The following is a 16,259-nucleotide window of genomic DNA, read 5'->3' as shown; positions in this document are numbered from 1 at the left end:
TTCAAGAATTTTTTGCAAAAGTATTGCAACCAGAATATACCATCAGAGTCCACTCTTCGCAAGCAGTACCTGAGGCCAATGTACGAGGACACGTTAGCAAAAATCAGACGAGAACTCGGTGAATCATACATATGGATTTCAGTGGACGAGGCAACAGATGCGACCGGACGATTACTTGGACATTTTGTAGTTGGAAAGCTGGATGCAAAAGAGAAAACAACACCTTTCTTGGTATGCTCGAAACAACTGGAAAAAAACGAGCGGTGATACCATCGCCTACTTTGTGAACTTGTCCTTGAGGGTACTGTACCCCTCCGGATCCCACGACGACCGAGTACTGCTGCTCTACACAGATGCAGCAGCTTATATGCAGAAGACTGCTGCACTTATCAAGGTCTTTTATCCAGAATTACTGCATGTCACTTGTCTTGCCCATGGGCTTCATCGTGTCTGTGAAGAGCTGAGAAAGTCGTTCAGGAACACTGCCTTGCCTGCGGCAAGGCGGTGTTCTTTAAGGCGCCTTCGCGCGTTCGTGCCTTTAAAGAGCAGTTGCCGGATGTGCCTCTTCCACCGAAGCCCGTTGTTACCCGCTGGGGAACTTGGCTGAAGGCAGTGGACTACTACAACAAACACTTCGCTTAGTGACATCTTTTAGCCGCGAAAGAGCACAACACAAAGGAAAGAAACACACAACGACAGGACGGGCGGCCGCCCGTCCTGTCGTTGTGTGTTTCTTTCCTTTGTGTTGTGCTCTTTCGCGGCTAAAAGATGTCACTAAGCAAGTACAACTAGGCCAACAAACAGTCTTGTTAAAACACTTCGCTGGTGTTAAGGCTGTTATTAACAGCTTTGCAGCGGACGAGAGCATCGCCGTGAGAAGAGCCCAGGCTCTCCTACACCACGATACACTTGAATCTGACTTGGCCTATTTGTGTGCTCATTTTACTTTCCTTGCAGAAAGCATACAGAAACTTGAAAGTTCGGGCGCCGCTCTGACTCAGAGTGTTGAGCTAATTTTGGGACCTGCAGAAGGTTCGCCACCGTCCCCAATTGACCTGTCGCTGACAGGGTCACCTCGAAGCTTAAATCTGTCTTGGACAAGAATCCCGGATTTTATGTGCTAAAACAAGTGTCTAATGTTCTGAGCGGTGCCGATTCGAAGATTCCAGATGAAATTAGAGCATCTAAGTGCCGGACTACAAGTACGCTCCACTAACTTCAAGTGGACGTCGAGCGTTCTTTTTCCGCATACAAACAAATACTGACTGAAAGAATGCACAATCAAGCCCGAAACACCTTGAGATGGTGCTGGTTTGCCACTGCTTTCATAGCCTTTCTCACAGTGTCCAGTCACCGTAGCTTTTACCTAAATCTGTTCAAATGGTTATTCTTCTCCTAATTCTTTTCATGAAAAAAATAAAATTAGCTTTCCCAAAGCACAGGATTTGCCTGCTCTGTTTGTTGGAAGAAAGATTTGTCCTGAAACACGCTGCTGAAGTAATTATGAATTCTGCCTATATATGCCTAAACGATAGTTTTTAACGCCTATATATTGTCACGATTAATAGCGGGCAGGACGACAGAGGACAAAGAAGCGAGAAGCACGAGCTGCAGCTTTGGGCTCTCCGAGGAAGACGACGTTGAGGCGTCTGCTCTTGTATTATCTGAATACAACCAACTTGTCTTTCATCGTCGCAACGTGGTCCTGTATCTCGTTATTTCCGCGTTGCGACACTGGTGGAGGTGCTGGACCTCTACGTCTGATGCTCGGGACTCCTCCACGACCCGGCACTTCCAGTCCGACACCGGAACCTGTTCCTGCAGTGGATACTCCTGTCCACCACTACAGTCGCCGACAGCGAGGCCTCAGTCCCGAGGCAATCCCCCTGGAACCTCTCCGGCCAAGGTGACCGTTGAGCTTCACAGGTGACCGTTAAGCAGCCTCGGATTCCCGAGACCTTCCACGGCGAGGTTTATGAAGACGTCGAGGATTGGTTAGACCAGTATGAGCGAGTCGCCAAGGCAAACCATTGGACCGTAGACCAGAAGCTCTCGCGCGTCTACTTTGCTCTAGCGGACAGCGCTAGTAGTGGTATGAGAACCGCGAGGTCACATTGTCTTCTTGGGACGCATTTCGGCAGCAACTTCGCAGCACCTTCGCAAACAACGACCGCTGCGATTCGGCTCAGCAACTCATCGAGTCGCCTATACAGAAACCGAATGAGAGTGTCGCCATGTTTGCGGAGGACATGACCCGCCTATTTCGACGAGCTGACCCTGAGATGCCTGAAGCCAAGAAACTACGACATTTCATGCGAGGCGTCAAAGAACAACTGTTTGCCGGTCTTCTTCGCAACCCGCCGACAACCGTTGCGGAATTCGTCCAAGAGGCCACAACTATCGAGCGAGCACTACAGCAACGGTGCCGCTATTACGACCGACCGAACAACGCCTCGATCAGCGTCTCTTCTCTGACAGCCGGCAGTGGGGGTTCTCTACGTGAGCTCATTCGCGAGGTTGTTCGTGAAGAGATCCGCAACCTCCTTGTGACTCCGCAAGAACCTTCAATAGCTTCTGTTGCAGAAGTTGTACGACAGGAAATCAGGCAAGCATTTTCTTTGCCCGAATCACTACCAGACCAGCGATCTGTTGACTATGCGCCGGCCGTCCGTCGCCCAACGCCAGTGCCGCACAACTCGTCTCCTCTGGCTCATACCTGCAACGAGCCGGTGGTCCCAGCGTACATTCCACCGCTGCACGAGCCGGCGATTCCAGCGTACATTCCACCGCCGCCGCCGCCGACTCCACTGCTTAATGCGCATCCGGAAACATCGCCGTTCTACCCTCCGCCAACGTCTGCAACCTGGTCGCAAAGGATGGCCACCAGTCGACCATTTGTTCGCAAGACGGACTTGTGGCGCACCGTCGACCGCCGTCCACATTGTTTTCATTGCGGAGAAGCCGGCCATGTGTACCGCATTTGCCCTTACCGTGAACAGCGATCTCAGACTTTTGCGCCGACTTTTCCACGTGCTCGTTTTGACAACCGCCGCGACAGCGACATGCACCCGCAAGCCGAGCCATTTGGTCCCTATCGTCGACCCCGCTCTCCGTCACCTGCGCCGAGCTCTTCGCCGCACCGTCGTAGTTACGCTGACGCTGTCCGGGGCAGATCCCCCAGCCCTCGTCGGGGAAACTAACAGCAGCGACCTTTGGGGGGAAGGTTGCCGCCCGTCGAGATGCTCCAACACCCCCAACAGCAGGATACGGCGATACGACGGACGATGCGACGTCGCCGACTCCCAAGGAAATCGTAAGCGCCGACCTAGCTGTTTACATAGACGGACACCCAGTGACAGCGCTGGTGGATACTGGTGCGGATTTCTCTATTATAAGCCAGAAGCTCGCCGACTGCCTCAAAAATGTTAAAACGTCATGGACGGGGCCCGACATCAAAACCGCGGGTGGTCAACTGATGACGCCGACTGGCAAATGTACCGCCAGAATTAACATCGGTAATTCCGCTTTCGTTGCTACGTTCGTCATTTTGTCGGAGTGCTGCAAAGACCTGATCTTGGGAATGGATTTCCTGTGTGAATACGGCGCCGTTATAGACATTCCAGACAGGTCGGTAACATTTTGGGTTGCCCAAGATCAAGTTTCAGACATGTGCTGTGCAGGTCAGCGACGTAAATATCTGCGCGTCTTCGACGATGACGTGACCATCCCTCCGCGGTCAAGCGCTCTCGTGACTGTAACATGCGACCTACTAGGCAAGTCCGACAACATCGCCGAACAAATTCCAACGTTGCTATTCAGCCATGGCCTATCCATTGCAAGAGGCGTCGTAAGCATAAATTGCGGACACACGCAAGTTCTGGTAACAAATTTCAGCCCTGAGCGACGACATCTTGCAAGAGGTATGGCAGTCGCGTACGTAGAGGAGCTCACTGAGGTCGCAGACTGTTTGACTGTGGAGCAAGACGATCACACAGGCCTGCTGCCCGTACCTCTATCCGTCGATGTTGGCCCAAGTTTGCTGGCTACGCAGAAGCAAAGCCTCCTGGAGCTTATTAATCAGTTTCAGGATTGCTTCTCTTCCACGTCCAGAGTTCGTCAAACGCCTTTGACGAAACATCGCATCATTACGGATGAAACGGCCAGACCCATACGGCAAAACCCGTACCGAGTAGCTCCACGGGAACGTGAAGCCATAGAAAGTCAGGTACGAAAGATGCTTCAGGATGACGTTATTCAGCCGTCGCAGAGTCCTTGGGCATCGCCGGTAGTATTAGTGAAGAAAAAAGATGGCACCTTACGTTTCTGCGTGGACTACCGCAAGCTCAATCAGGTTACGAAAAAAGACGTTTACCCGCTGCCTCGTATAGACGATTCCCTCGATTGACTACAACATGCGCGTTATTTCTCGTCGATGGATTTAAGAAGCGGATATTGGCAGATAGAAGTCGACGAAAGAGACCGAGAAAAAACAGCATTCGTGACACCCGATGGTCTTTATGAATTTAAGGTACTTCCTTTCGGCTTGTGCTCCGCACCGGCAACATTTCAGCGGCTCATGGACACCGTACTATCAGGCCTCAAGTGGCAAAAGTGCCTGGTATATTTGCACGATGTCATTGTATTTTCTGCGACATTTGACGAGCACTTGAAGCCACTACACGCGGTATTTCAAGCGATACGATCTGCTGGACTAACGCTTAAGCCAGAAAAATGTCACTTTGGCTTCGAAGAGCTTCTGTTTCTGGGGCATCTTGTCAGCAGTAAAGGTGTGCGGCCTGACCCCGACAAAATAGCTGCCGTGGCAAGTTTTCCCGCACCATCTGACAAAAAGGCAGTCAGACGATTTTTAGGACTGTGCGCCTATTACCGACGCTTCATTCAGAACTTTTCACGCATTGCCTCGCCGTTGACACGCCTCACCAGAGAATACGTCACATTCGTGTTGGGTGAAGAGCAGCAGGAAGCGTTCAACGAGCTGCGGGAACGCCTCCAAAAGCCGCCAGTCCTCGGACACTTTGACGATGACGCCCCGACAGCGGTTCACACCGACGCCAGCAATGTCGGCTTAGGAGCCGTGCTCGTGCAGTGGCAAGATGGCGCCGAACGAGTCATTGCTTACGCCAGCAGGACCCTTTCCCGCACGGAAGAGAATTATTCCACCACTGAAAAAGAGTGTCTTGCGGTGGTGTGGGCTGTTATTAAGTTTCGCCCATATTTGTACGGCCGCCCGTTTAAAGTTGTCAGCGACCATCATTCCCTTTGTTGGTTGAAGAACTTAAAAGACCCATCAGGACGATTGGCGCGCTGGAGCCTTAAGCTTCAAGAATTCGATATGGCTATTGTGTACAAATCAGGGAAGCGACATACGAATGCCGATTGCCTTTCTCGCGCGCCACTTGAACATGCAAATTCCGAATATGACGACGACGCGGCCTTTGTCGGTGTTGTCAACACGGCTACAATCGCCACAGCAGCAACGCGAAGACCCCGAGTTGCATCCATTATTGCTTTCTTGGAGGGACGCACATCCGCTGTGCCAAAGCTCTTCGCAAGAGGAGTAGCATCATTTTGCTTGCGAAACGACGTCCTATATAAGATGAACTTTTCGCCGGACGGAAACACCTGGTGTTGGAGACAACACGCATGACACCGTTCCGTCTTCTCCATGGCCGTGAAGTCACAACAATGCTCGACGCTATGCTGCCGCATCAAAACGATGGCGTCGAAACAGATGCCGACTACATAACTCAGCTTGCTGAAGAAGCCCGACAACTTGCGCGCACACGCATTCGACGCCAGCAGGACTATGACACAAGGCGCTATAATCTACGTCACCGACCAGTCTACTACGAGCCGGGAGAGAGAGTTTGGGTCTGGACCCCAGTTCGCCGTCGTGGCCTCTCAGAGAAGCTATTACGGCGGTACTTTGGGCCGTATAAAGTCCTCCAACGTCTTACTGACGTCAACTATGAGGTTGTTCCCGACAGTCCACATTGCTCAAGGCGTCAAAGGCACGCACCCGAAGTTGTCCACGTGGTTCGGATGAAGCCCTATTTGTCCGAATGAACTCATGGGCTGCCAGTGAGTGCTAAACCTGCTGCCGTGACGATAAAGCATCGGGACGATGCTTTCTTGGAAGGGAGGCTGTCACGATTAATAGTCGGCAGGACGACAGAGGACAAAGAAGCGAGAAGCACGAGTTGCAGCTTTGGGCTCTCTGAGGAAGACGACGTTGAGGCGTCTGCTCTTGTATTATCTGAATACAACCAACCTTGTCTTTCATCGTCGCAACGTGGTCCTGTATCTCGTTATTTCCGCGTTGCGACAATATGCCTGAATGACAGTATTTAGGGCCTATTATAGGCGCCTAAAACCTTGTTTTTTCGTGCCGGAACTTCCGGTCTCTAGTTATATACTTGAATCAAACTTCCGGTCCCCAAGAGACAGAAAATATACAGTCATACCTTATTCACAAGTTCAATAGAAGCAGACGACCATCGATTAATTGGCAAAACAAGGGATAGGCATTTGCCCTGAAGTGGGCGTAGTCAGGCTGATGATGATGATGATGATGACCCAAGCACACTCGGTACATGTACCTAGTGAAACCAACAGAAAATGGAGGTGTGGAACGTATAGAGGAAATTACTTGTATGTTTACCCGTAGTATAATACTTATGACATCAACGGAAATGTATTAAAGTGCGTGAAAAATCTACTTGCCACAGGTAGAACAGTTAATGAACTGGCCGCAGGTAGGTTAACAGTGGTTAATGCGGCAAAAACTACCACACCATCGGTTTCCTTTCTGTGGAGGAAGATAACTTTGAAAAATCTCGAAAACTCGCAAAATGTGTGGGATACGAAAGAGCAATTTTAGAAACTGAACCTGAGGTGAATGTAGCGAACGAGGAAATTTCTAACAGATCAGTCACGTGCGATGCAAACAGATCACTCACTTTTGTCTTCAGTCATTGTCACAGAACCTTGCTTCCTTTGCACGTTGCTTGTTCCGGGAGAGTCTTGCACAGAGGGGGACACTCGTTCACGGGTCCGTCTTTTGGCTTTGGCCATAGCTGCACGTCTGTGATAGAATTGTAAGGAGCCACTTATCATAGGTCGAAATTAGTAAGCTAGAACACTGAGCAAAAACAATCATTGCAGAAATTAGCGTTGATACGTCTTGCATCGCTGTTGTGACAAATCAAAATGAACCCCGTCAGCACATCTACAGCAAGGTCTTCCCTCATTAGGCACCTCAACGATTCGCTACAGAAGCAAAACCTGTGGAATTGCGGCATGATATGCGCCTGAGTTCCGCTGCAGAAGGCTTCAGCTACTTATCAGGAATACGGCAAACGTTACCAGGACGAGCGACGATAACTGTTCGCGCACGCACAGAACCACGTTACGGATGGACAATTACGATTTTACTGGTACATACAGTGACCACGATAGAATTGAGCATTGGTAGCCGCTAAGCATTATAAGGAGGACAATGAAAAAAATGTGCTGCAGATGAAGAATCAAACAGCGCCTAAGAGGAGACAAGATGAAGACACAGACGTCAGCGCCGTGTCGGTGTCTTCATCTCGTCCCATTTGAAGCGCTGTTTTATTCTTTATCTGCAATATACCAACCGGCCCAATCAAGCAAATTGGTCAAGGAGTCTCCAGTTTTCATATGCTGCGCTTTGTTGCACCGCATAATATGCAAGCTAACGTGCATATAAGCAGCAGCTCCTGAAATCTTGCGGGTTTCTTAAACTGCACATAAGTGCCTAAATGTGCCGTTGGGAGGCGCACGAAACATTATTGGTTAAAGCGATATCACGTGACCTGCCTGCTCAGCCAATGGCACATACTAACTTAATAGTTAGTAACGCAGTTGTCTACGGATGCCGTCTACTACTACGGCACAGGATAAACTACGACAGCTTCGCTGCAAAATACATTCGTAGTTGCAAAACAGGTACGGCGAAATATAAACAACCAGGTTGGGGTTGCGTTAAATAAACGCAACGAAGATGGCACCATGATCTCATGCGTAGCAATGTGCCTTGACCACGAGTGCGAGATCAGCACCAGTCAGCATTGTCTACCTGCTTTATCGAGAGGTCGATATCTCGTCTTTACTACATTAATTAGTAGTGAGGAGCTGTGGGAGACTGCCCTGCGCAGCTCCGATCCCACCCCCCAGGACAGAGTCCTGAGGTGGGCTGTGGAGATACCGGAAGCCTACCACGACTGGTGGTAGTCTGACGTTATGCCACACGAAGTGGTAACGGACGCTTACTGGGACTGGATCACAGACCTCCCTCTCTTTCCCATCCGGCTCCTCCTCTTTCTTAAAAAGGGAAATGAAGTTTCTTTACTCACTCACTCACTACATGCCAACTCCCAGGCGTAAGATGGCTAATACGCTGACATAGAAATGAGCTTTAGTTACACGAGGTGTGCACCGCAGTCCGCTAAGAATCCTTTCATTGCGACCTCACTTTGCTAGTGTACGAATAAAAAATGTCGTACGCCCGTAGTACAAACGACGCTCCACATTATCACAAGGGAACATTTCAGTAGTTATCTTGCAGTGCAAGTATTACCAACACGGTCACACTGACGCCTCAGCATAAGCATTTTATAAAAAAATAAATCCTGGATATTATGTCAAATGACAGGTGACACCGTGATTACGGACTGTTCATTACATAGACAACGGTGCGCATTTCTCCCTCCTCCATGTTAAGGTTTATGCCGGCATATCTGCTAAGGTTTATGCCGGCATATACGATTAAATAACGGTACCAGTTTCTCGCTGTGATCCATATTACTCTGGCTACATCTATGATATGAAGAAATTTTCAAATTGCGTTATGAAAGCAGCCATTGTTTCACCAATTTGTTTTGTGTGAACGTACGCTTGTATATTGCATGCGAAGCCGAACAGGCGAAACACCGGCGACGAGCGCTCATGTTAACCATACTCCCTTGCGGCCGCCGCTGAGCAATAAAAGCAGGGTCGTTCTGCTCGATAAGTGCATTCCAATGTTCGAATTCGACGTATGCAGCCTAGTGAGAGTTTTCACTTGCCGCATCCTTACGAATCTCTGACTAACATTATTCCAAAATAATGACCTTTACAGGGAAGAAACGCTGTTTCAAGAAGACAACGCATTTCAATGGCATCGAGAGCAGTGCGAAAGAGTGAACCGCCTGCATTAACGAAGTCATGTATGAGGGTTTCATGCGAAAGAAAACCGTAGCACACTTCGCTTTCGATTGCCTCATAAGTACTTAACTTGGCTACCGCGACAGCTTGCGAGAAAAGAAAAAACGTATATGTCATACCAGCTTGGCCGCAGAGGCTTGCACGAGTCCACAGTGTAGTGCAGTTAAAATGCTGAACGAGCTGGCACTTGTCGCGTGCGGAGAATGGGAAGCGCGGGAAAGTGCCTCAGCGAAGCCCAGACGCGGCTCCTTCGGCGAGACGCTCTCCACACTGGCCATTAACTTCGGTGCCCGATGTGCGCATCGTGCCTGGAGCTTGGGGCCCTCGGCGCCCTCGGCCCCTTGCAACTCGGGCGATACCATTCTGAGAAGGGGGCGATGCCAGGGATGTCGCCGCACCGGTAGCGCTGGTATTGTGAGGCGCCGCGTCAGCAGTATCTTTAACCACGGCCGCTCGATGTTTTCATCGAGCGGCCGTGCTTTAACGTACTCTTTGTAACGGAAGCAGTGGAGAGGGCTGCGCGCTTTATTAGACCGTTCCCTGCACAGCGCATGCTTACTAGAGTGTACATTACTGGAGCGGCACAATCACTATGTGAAATGGGTGGATTGTATTTTCTTGGGCCAAGGACCGAAACATAAAAAAGTGTGCGCCGTTAAATTGGAAAGAGGCATGATAGAGCTAAGGCACTGCTGTATTACCGTACGGTTTACGTTTCGCTATTTTGGTTTTCGTACTAACGCACTGGGATGGTGGAAAACGCTTAAACTGGCGTAACAGAATTACGCCGGTGCGTGCCTATTGCTGACTTTCTGGACTGACAGTTCATGCCTGCAGGTATACACTTCTACTTTAGGAAATTACCTGAATAGCGTATGCCGCAGTATAGTATTACATGGGACTTCCCGTTAAAGAATAAAATGACAGCGACTGCACTTGTATCATGCGTAGGCATAATCACTGATGTCACCTTCAAAGGCGTGAGTGTGTGACAAAAGATTTCGCTATATGTCTGTAAAGGGGGAAGTAAATACCTATGAGTGCGAAAGAGACGCCTCAACATGAACGAGTACCCGACTCTGAGTAGACTTGAGCACGAAAGTGATTGAGCGCCGCTAAGCGCAGAAGGCGGGAGTATCAACGCACGTGAGCAGTGTTATTGCGCCTGAACTGGTGTTTCACCCGAAAGATAGCATCTCAAGGTTCCCGATTTACGCTGATATGTGTGCGCTTTGGCAACTCTTTCCCTGCTACTGCGCTGCAGCGATCTTCACTGAGCGTCCTCTGGCATGCAATGCACTCTTTTAACGCGAGAGCATTAAATAGTTAGTTTCTCAGAAATTCCCGCGTCGGCGTCGTTTGTTTTGAGCGAAAAACCAGCGTTGTCCGTCAGTGAAAAATGGACAAGGACGCAAATAAAAAGAATAGTAAACATCTTAGTTTCGAGCGAGAATCAAACCCAGGCGTTCTGCGGGCCAAACAGGCGTTCAACCACAGAACCACGTCATTCCTTAAAAATGCTTCAGAAAACAACACTCTATGAATGCCATGTAACGGGAGGGGTCTTCTTAACACATGTAAGTGGCAGAAGCGCAGAATGGCGCCAGGCGTGAAAACATGTGAATTGGGCAACGAGTGGGTGTTTTAAAAGCCCACCCATTACAACGCGTTCAGACATCTTTAATCATCATCATCATCAAAAGCAAGAACAAAGTGAGCAGCTGCGTCCGTTCGCGTGTTCCCTTACGGACGCGCGCAGACGTTCGTTTCCTTGCGGCGCGCCTCACCGAGAACCGAAACCATTTGAGAAGTCGATGCTCACGGCTATCGCGTTGTACCCTTCAACGCGAAGCTCAAGCGTCCTCCAAGTTTTTGAAGAGACCATTCATGGACGCACTTATATTCCGGTCTGCAACGTCTTAACGCGCGGTTCTACATCAGGGCTCTCAAACTCACCTCAGCTAGCGGGCCGCAGTTACGAAATTTAGTCCCGCAAGGGCCACGACGGTGAAGAAGGTTGGAGCGGGAGCGTGGGAGTCACCTGTCGTTGAAATTTGAGAGAAGGTCTTTCCCATATCTCTTATATGGTCATTTGTGAAAATTATTTGGCGTCAGTTTTCCGGAAACATATCGATACCTATATTCTGAACGACTAATATCTGGACACCGATTCTGTAATATGGAATTTTTGTTCCACGCTTACGCTTCAACACATAGTGACCGCATGAAGTGCCTGAGGAAAGAAAGTGCTTGAGATCAGTCACGTATGGGTAGCTCATGAACATAATTATTAATAAAATAAAATAATAATTCGCACGAAGACAGTCATTTGCAGGCCGGGCCGCTATCGAAAGGTCCGCAGGCTGCGTGTTTGAGACCCCTGTTCTACAGTTTTCGAGGAATAGGGGGCAGGTCGAACCTTTCTATTAATGAAGCTTCGCTGTCTAGCGACGCTAGACATACTCGGCTGCTCCTTATTCGATGCAGACAGCGCCGTAGTGTTCGGTTGCTCAGCTCTTTTCCTCTCAAAGAGTATCGTCACTCGCGTTTACTGATCTCAGCCCCATTCGCTCTTCAAAACAAGCGGCAAAATCGGCTCACCCCTCAGTGACCAATATATGCCATACTTAAAAGGAAGCAATCACTCGCAATAAGTGGTGAAACCGGCTGGCTTCACTGGAGAATTTTGATTTATTATGGTCCTCTTTGTTTTTGCTATACAAAAAAAAAAAAACATGCAGACTCCTTTGCTTTCAGATTTGTTGAACGCGGAAATTTGGTCTAGTTGGTTGGTGTGGAACTTGTGCATCTTGGCAGCGCAGTGGAACGAACACAAGAGAAAGGAAGACGTAGACAGGACGGGCGCTAGAGCCCGTCCTGTCTACGTGTTCCTTTCTCTTGTGTTCGTTCCACTGCGCTGCCAAGATGCACAGATTTGTTGTCCATGTTTCAGACGATGTAGCTTTTGCAGAATACGCGTATTCGTAACAGAAATCTTGAAGATCCCATAAACTGTGGCAATCGATGCGACGTAATGCTAATCACTTAGCCAGGAGCTGTACATATCGCATTGTTTGGCAAAGACGCAAATCGAGGAATTCATGCCACGAAATGTTGTTACTTTCGAATGTTCGTTATGCATTTATGCATGTACATTGTCGTATATGTCACGCTAATCACGCGTATATTAATAGGAAGCATTTCTTCGCGAACCCAAGACACTTTGAGCGTTTCTATCTATCTATCTATCTATCTATCTATCTATCTATCTATCTATCTATCTATCTATCTATCTATCTATCTATCTATCTATCTATCTATCTATCTATCTATCTATCTATCTATCTATCTATCTATCTATCTATCTGTCTGTCTGTCTGTCTGTCTGTCTGTCTGTCTGTCTGTCTGTCTGTCTGTCTGTCTGTCTGTCTGTCTGTGTCTATCTATCTATCTATCTATCTATCTATCTATCTATCTATCTATCTATCTATCTATCTATCTATCTATCTATCTATCTATCTATCTATCTAGCCACCTACACCTGTGCGCTCTCGTGATCTCCTCCTTAACTTAGTGTAGACCAAAATTGGCATGGGAGGGTAAGAGGGTTTGACGACTATGACTGCCTGGTCATGACATGAATAACGTGAAAATCTTCTAGCGTACGTCTTCAAACCACTTCTTCCAGACAGGTATGGTTTCCTCCAGACATGTACGGTTTGATCGAGTGTAGCTTGATATGCGTCTGCAGATCCCATAACGTCTGCCAGTAAGCCCTGAGCTTTTTCCGTATGTTTAGCTTTAGGTCCATTACGGGGACAGCACCTCAAGAGTTGGCAGCGCTTACGTTGGTTGACGTGGCCATCTGGTCAGCCAACACATTTCCTTCGATCACGTGGTGCCCTGGCACCCAGCAAACGACGATATGTTGCGAGGACGCGTACGCCGCGCAGCGTATTGAGTAGAGGGATATATTTACAGGATTTCTGTTGTTTCAGATATTTCAAAGCTTTTACGACACTGAAGGAGTCACTGTATATAAATTCCATTGGTGTATTCAATTCTTTATTGTGTTTAACGGCTATGAATAACGCGTAAGCCTCGGCTGTGAAAATGCTTGTGTTAGTGGGTAGAACGCCAGCATCAGAGAAAGATGGGCCAACCGCTGCATAGGACACGCCAGCATTGGACTTTTATGCATCAGTATAATATTCTCGGTAGTCATATTTATGTTGCATGTCTAGGAAATTAATCGGAATGTGTATGAGTGGGGCGTGCTTTGTGACAGTTACGAAAGACGTGTCACAATCTATAAGCTGCCACTGCCACGGCGGGAGCTGCATAGCGGGGGAATAAGGTGATATTCAAGCAGTTGGACATTTGCATCTTCAACTTGCTCTCGAACACGCAGTGGGAAAGGGCGTTTCATTGTGGGCCGATTACGAAAGAGTTGAGAAATGGACAGGTCGTTAATGGTGGAATATGCAGGATGCTCACTGTTCGCATTCACTTTAAGAAAATGTACGGAATGAGAAAATGTTCTCTGCAAATGGAGTGACCACTCGTCCGGTTCCACATAAAGACTTTCAACTGGGCTTGTTCTAAAGGCGTCTGTAGACAGGCGGATGCCTTGATGATGAACTGTGTCCAGCATTTTCAGAGGGCTTGGCGTGGTAGAGTGGTGAACTATCGCCCCCCTCCCCCGTCAAGGCGTGAGCGTACAAGGCTTTTATCCAGATTCATGAGACACATTCTATCGGTTCCCCACGTTGTGTGTGAAAGCACCTTTAGGATATTCATTGTTTTCATGCATTTATTTTAATATGTTTTATGCGTGGTACAAAGGTTAACTTCGCATCCAAAATTATATCTATGAATACCTGTTCTGTGTTTACGGGCAGACGCTCACCCTTCATGACGATTTCAGGATCAGGGTGCAAGCCTTTTTTTCGTAAAAAGGACAATGTGCTTTTCGGTGAGTTGAATTTGAACCCGATTTCATCAACCCATTTGGACACCTTGTTAAGAGCAAGCTGGACATGTCGCTCATGGATCCCAAGAGAACGTGATTGAAAACCTATCTGGACATCGTCAAAGTATGTTGAATAAAACCTATTACGTGGGTTGTACAGACGGAGAGATTTCATTTTCGTAATAAAGAGCGTACTGCTGAGCACCCCACCCTGTGGCACTCCGGTTTCCAATATTAATGTACGGGGCAAAAAATGCTAACTCGAACACGGAATGTGCGATCAGGCAGATATCTTTTAATGACATTGAACATATTTAGCACGTGTACCTATGTGCGAGTGGTATCTGAGTATCCGAAACCTCCACGTCGTATCGTAGGCCTTCTCCATGTCGAGGAATACAGATAAGAGAAACTGATTATGAACAAACACTTCAAATATGTGTGCTCGATACGTATGAGATGATCGGTGGTGGACCCGCACTGGTACGGATCGAGCAATTTGCTTGATTCAAGGAAGTGTAGTGAGCGGCAATTAACCATTCTTCCAAATACTTTACAGAGGCAACTTGTTAACGCTATAGCAGGGGCGTAGCCAAGGGGGGGGGTTCAAACCCCCCCGAAATTTTTCAGTTTTGCTTGCGTATATAGGCACGCACACATACAAACGCACGCACGAACATACATAAAGTATGGTTGAACCCCCCCCCCCCCCGAAAAAAATTTCTGGCTACGCCCCTGCGCTATAGGTTGTGCAACTTGATACAGCAGTGGGATCCTTTCCCTGCTTCAGAATTTGAATTATGACAGCCTCCTTCCAAGACGAGGGAATCACAGCCGAAAACCATATAAGATTGTAGAGAGTAAGGAGGGTTTTTTGTGTTTCGGAGGGTAGTTGCTTCAGCTTCTGGTAAATTACGCCGACAGGACCTGGGGTCGATTTATTACAACAGTTCGGTGTTCTTTGCAGTTCTGCTAAGCAGAATGGTTCATTGTACGCCTCATTCATTGCAGATTTTCTTTCTAACTTTTGTTGTTCTATTCGTGCTTTGTACTTTTGGAAGGTTTCGGAGTAGTGTGAGGAGCTCAATATGTCTTCGAAATGTCTGCGAAGAAAATTGGCTTGATCCTCCAAACTTTCCCTGAGGATATTTACTAGTGTCAGGGAATGGGTTTGTTGGCCCTTAATTTTCTTCACTTTATTCCACACTTTTCCTTCATCTCTGTACGAGTTGATACTCGGTATGAACTTTGTCCAGCTTTCTCGTCTAGCTTGTGGACGCGTGCTGCTTGCCTGCGATTTGACCTGCTTCAAATGTTTCAAGGTTTTCTGCTGTTGAGGAATCGTGAAGCAACGCCCACGCTTTGTTCTGATTGATCCGTGCTATCCTACATGCATCGTTCCACCATGCAACTCGCCGCTTGGAACCCAGGCCGCTCGTTTGGGCAATACACTTAGATGCGGCGTCAAGTATAAAAGCTGCTAAATACCCGACAGCGTCATCTGTGGTAAGAGCGGACAGCTCCGTCCATGCCATGTGTGTAAGGGTTCGGTACCGTTCCCATTCAGCTGAGTCAACCTTCCATCGAGGAACCTGCTGGGGAAGATGACCTTTGTTCGGCGTACTCAGGATAACTGGGAAGTGGTCACTCCTATAAGGCGTTTTAAAACTTTCCATTTAAAAACGGTTAAAAGGGATGGCGATAAATTGCTAACATCTATGGAGGAGTATGAATTGTTTGCGAGGCTAAAATACGTAGACTCCTTTATAATTAAAAGATATAAACTAGACGAAAAAAGGAGGTGTTCAATGAGAAGACTTCGAGCATCACAGCGGGTATCGCCCCAGAGGACACTGTGTGCATTAAAATACCTAGAATCAAAAAGGGCTCTGGGAGTCCATCTATTAATGATTCTAAATCGTGTCTGCGAAGCTGATGATGTGGTGTACAGACGGAACATATGGTAATCACTTTATCAAAAAGTACAGCTCGAATGGCGACTGCCTCGAGGGTCGTCTGGAGCTTCAAATGCCGGCAT

General features: G+C 48.1%; 1 protein-coding gene across 1 annotated transcript in view; it reads right to left on the bottom strand.

Annotated features, from left to right (window-relative positions):
• Positions 1-276: 276 nt before the first annotated feature.
• LOC119385488 (insulin-like growth factor 2 mRNA-binding protein 1) overlaps positions 277-16,259 on the bottom strand; it is a 104,785-nt gene continuing 88,802 nt past the window's right edge. The window contains exon 14 of the mRNA XM_037652913.2: positions 277-345. Within this exon, the coding sequence (XP_037508841.2) occupies positions 277-345 (69 nt within the window). The remainder of the gene's footprint in view (positions 346-16,259) is intronic.

The sequence above is a fragment of the Rhipicephalus sanguineus genome, chromosome 3 (assembly GCF_013339695.2).
Source record: "Rhipicephalus sanguineus isolate Rsan-2018 chromosome 3, BIME_Rsan_1.4, whole genome shotgun sequence".
NCBI classification, from domain to species: domain Eukaryota; kingdom Metazoa; phylum Arthropoda; class Arachnida; order Ixodida; family Ixodidae; genus Rhipicephalus; species Rhipicephalus sanguineus.
Note: the sequence above shows the minus strand (reverse complement) of the source record. Positions and strands in the feature narration are given on the sequence as shown.